The sequence below is a fragment of the Gracilinanus agilis genome, chromosome 6, assembly GCF_016433145.1.
Source record: "Gracilinanus agilis isolate LMUSP501 chromosome 6, AgileGrace, whole genome shotgun sequence".
Lineage (NCBI taxonomy): Eukaryota > Metazoa > Chordata > Mammalia > Didelphimorphia > Didelphidae > Gracilinanus > Gracilinanus agilis.
Window position 1 is genome coordinate 148238200 of NC_058135.1, and position 3803 is coordinate 148242002.

Below are 3803 nucleotides of genomic sequence, written 5' to 3' on the forward strand. Positions count from 1 at the left end.
CTTCCTTCACATTTTTTTTCATTATTTCCCTTGATATTCTTGATCTTTTGTTATTCCAAATGAAATTTGTTATAGTTTTTCCTAATTCAGTAAAGAAGTTTTTTGGTAATTTGATAGGTATGGCACTAAATAGGTAAATTAATTTGGGTAGAATGTTCATTTTTATTATGTTAGCTCATCCTACCCATGAACAATTAATGGCTTTCCAATTGTTGAGATCCAGTTTTATTTGTTTGGAAAGTGTTTTGTAGTTGTTTTCATATAATTGCTGTGTTTCTTTTGGTAGATAGATTCCCAAGTATTTTATATTGTCTAGGGTGATTTTAAATGGTGTTTCTCTTTCTACCTCTTGCTGCTCTAATGTGTTGGAAATATATAGAAATGCTGATGATTTATGTGCATTTATTTTGTATCCTGCCACTTTGCTAAAGTTTGTTGATTATTTCTACAAGCTTCTTAGTTGATTCTCTAGGATTTTTTAAGTAGACCATCATATCATCTGCAAAGAGTGATAGCTTAGTCTCCTCATTGCCTATTTTGATACCTTCAATTTCTTTTTCTTCTCTAATTGCTATTGCTAGTGTTTCTAGTACTATGTTGAATAATAGAGGTGATAATGGGCATCCTTGTTTCACTCCTGATCTTATTGGGAAGGCTTCTAATTTATCCCCATTGCATATAATGCTTATTGATGGTTTTAGGTATATATTGTTTATTATTTTTAGGAAGGGTCCTTCTATTCCTATACTTTTCAGTGTTTTCAATAGGAATGGATGCTGTATTTGGTCAAAGGCTTTTTCAGCATCTATTGAGATAATCATGTCATTTTTGTTTGTTAGACTGTTCATATGGTCAATTATTTGGATGGTTTTCCTAATGTTGAACCATCCTTGCATTCCTGGTATAAATCCCCCCTGATCATGGTGGATGATCTTCTTAATTACTTGCTGGAGTCTCTTTGCTAATATTCTATTTAAGATTTTTGCATCTATGTTCATTAAGGAGATTGGTCTATAGTTTTCTTTCTCTGTTTTTGGTGTACCTGGCTTTGGAATCAGTACCATATTTGTGTCATAAAAGGAATTTGGAAGGACTCCTTCTTTGCTTATCATATCAAATAATTTGTATAGTATTGGGATTAGTTGCTCTTTGAATGTCTGATAGAATTCACTTGTGAATCCATCAGGTCCTGGTGATTTTCTCTTAGGGAGTTCTTTGATGGCTTGTTCAATTTCTATTTCTGATATGGGATTATTTAGGTATTCTATTTCTTCTGCTGTTAATCTAGGCAATTTATATTTTTGTAAATATTCATCCATATCTCCTAAATTGTTATATTTGTTGCCATATAATTGGGCGAAATAGTTCTTAATGATTGCCTTAATTTCCCCTTCATTAGAGGTGAGGTCTCCCTTTTCATCTTTAATACTGTCAATTTGGTTTTCTTCTTTCCTTTTTTTATTAGATTGACCAGTACTTTGTCTATTTTATCTGTTTTTTTCAAAATACCAGCTTCTAGTCTTATTTATTAATTCAATAGTTCTTTTACTTTCGATTTTATTAATTTCTCCCTTAATTTTTAGTATTTCTAATTTAGTTTTCATCTGAGGGTTTTTAATTTGCTTGCTTTCTAGTTTTTTGAGTTGCATGCCCAATTCATTGATCTCTGCCCTCCTTAATTTGTTAATATATGCACTCAAGGATATAAATTTCCCCCTGAGTACTGCCTTGGCTGCATCCCACAGAGTTTGGTAGGATGTCTCATCATTGTCATTCTCTTCAATGAAATTGTTGATTGTTTCTATGATTTCTTCTTTGACAAATTGGTTTTGGAGAATCCTATTATTTAATTTCCAATTGGTTTTTCATTTGCCTGTCCAGGTGCCCTCACTAATTATTATTTTTATTGCATTATGATCTGAGAAGGTTACATTTATTATATCTGCTCTTTTGCATTTGTTTGCCATGATTCTATGCCCTATTACATGGTCAATCTTTGTAAATGTACCATGTGCAGCTGAAAAGAAGGTGTATTCCTCTTTGTCCCTATTTATTTTTCTCAATGACATTTTCTGAGGAGAATTTCATTTAGATATTCATGAAAATCATTTAACCTATTTTAAACTTATATGAAATTGTGTGTTTGTATTTCCTGAAGGGAATCTATGTTATGGTAGATGGAATGAAGGCTCTGGAATGAAGAAGACTTGTTCAAATGTGGTCTCAGCATCTGTATGTCCTTAGAGAGCCACTTAATCTCTTAACTTTAACTTATAATCTATTAAATGGAGATAATATCAATACGTTCCTCTCAGGGTTGTTGTGAGGTTCAGATGAAGTAATATCTGTAAAGTGTCTTATAAAACTTAAAAGTGCAGGGGGCAGCTGGGTAGCTCAGTGGGTTGAGAGCCAGGCCTAGAGATGGGAGGTCCTAGGTTCAAATCTGGCCTCAGACACTTCCTAGCTCTGTGACCCTGGGCAAGTCACTTGACCCCCATTGCCTACCCTTACCACTCTTCTGCCTTGGAGCCAATATGCAGTATTGACTCCAAGATGGAAGGTAAGGGTTAAGGAAAAAAAAATAACTTAAAAGTGCTATATAAATGCTAATTACTAATACTATGGCTATAACTATAAGTACTACTGCTATTCCTACTACTACCATTACTACTTTTGTGGAGTATGAGGGGAATGGACCAGTGATTTCATATACACAGGAAACTGGTGTTGTGAAAACTCCCTCTACCACATCAGTAAATCTTCTAAGAATCATAATCTTGGAAATTTCCAGTAGACCAAGGGATTATCTATTCTGATCTATCTGACTGTGGTCAGGACTTGAAACCAGTTTTTTCTGCCTCTAAGGCTGGCCTTCTATCCTCTATACCAGTGATTGTGAACTTTTTAGAGGTGCAGGAGGTATGAGAAATGTCCTCAGGCAAGGGGGAGGAGAACAGCCCAGTCTTGCATCCCTCTGGATATCTAGTAATGAATTCTGGCACTCTGTGCCAGGCCAACAGTGCATCCCCACAGAGAGGGCTCTAAGTGTTCCCCTCTGGCACATATGCCATAGGTTTGTCACCACGGCTCTACACCATCATTATTTCTCTTATCTTTAAATAACAATCTCTATTCAGCAAAGAACTGACCTGAGAGATGGACAAATAATGTTCAGTTCTATTTCTACCCTTCACTTTGCCCTACCAACCTCTTTGCCTGATCTCATAATTTTAGTCAGCAACAGTATTAGGTGTGGAGCAGAGAAGGAATCTGGCCTTGCCACCAAATATCACAAGTCCTAAGTGGTACAGGTAGCTTGGATTGGTTCAGGGATCCTTAGGAGACTTTATAGGAAGTTTGTAAAATAAGTTGTGGTAATGACACATATATGTTCTCTTATTTAGGGTGACTCTGGTGGACCACTAGTTTACCCTAATTCTCGAAACATCTGGTTCCTTGTTGGAATAGTGAGCTGGGGAGAAGACTGCGGCAGAAAGAATAAGCCAGGTGTCTACATTCGAATGACTTCCTACCGTCAGTGGGTTGCTTCCAAGACTGGTGTTTGAGAAAAGTATTTTGTAGAGATAATTTCAAGTCAAGTCATACATGTCTGTGATGGCTGTGCCTTATTTAATATGAAATTGAAAGTGCTTTTGGCCAATGAAGATTCAGACTATTATTATCTTGACAGGACTATGCTCTTACTCTCCTCAAACAAAAGACTTTGTCTGGATTTCTCCTTTGCTCCCATCGTTCTTTATACTTTGTACTATGCTTACCCATGAATATGTTCTATATCCCCA

The 3803-nt window shown here is 35.8% G+C and overlaps 1 protein-coding gene across 1 annotated transcript in view; it reads left to right on the top strand.

Annotated features, from left to right (window-relative positions):
• LOC123252380 (transmembrane protease serine 11B-like protein) overlaps positions 1 to 3566 on the top strand; it is a 38541-nt gene extending 34975 nt beyond the window's left edge. Inside the window, exons 9-10 of the mRNA XM_044681717.1 lie at positions 2891 to 2919; positions 3405 to 3566. Coding sequence (XP_044537652.1) covers positions 2891 to 2919; positions 3405 to 3566 — 191 coding nt within the window. The remainder of the gene's footprint in view (positions 1 to 2890; positions 2920 to 3404) is intronic.
• The last annotated feature ends 237 nt before the right edge of the window (positions 3567 to 3803 follow it).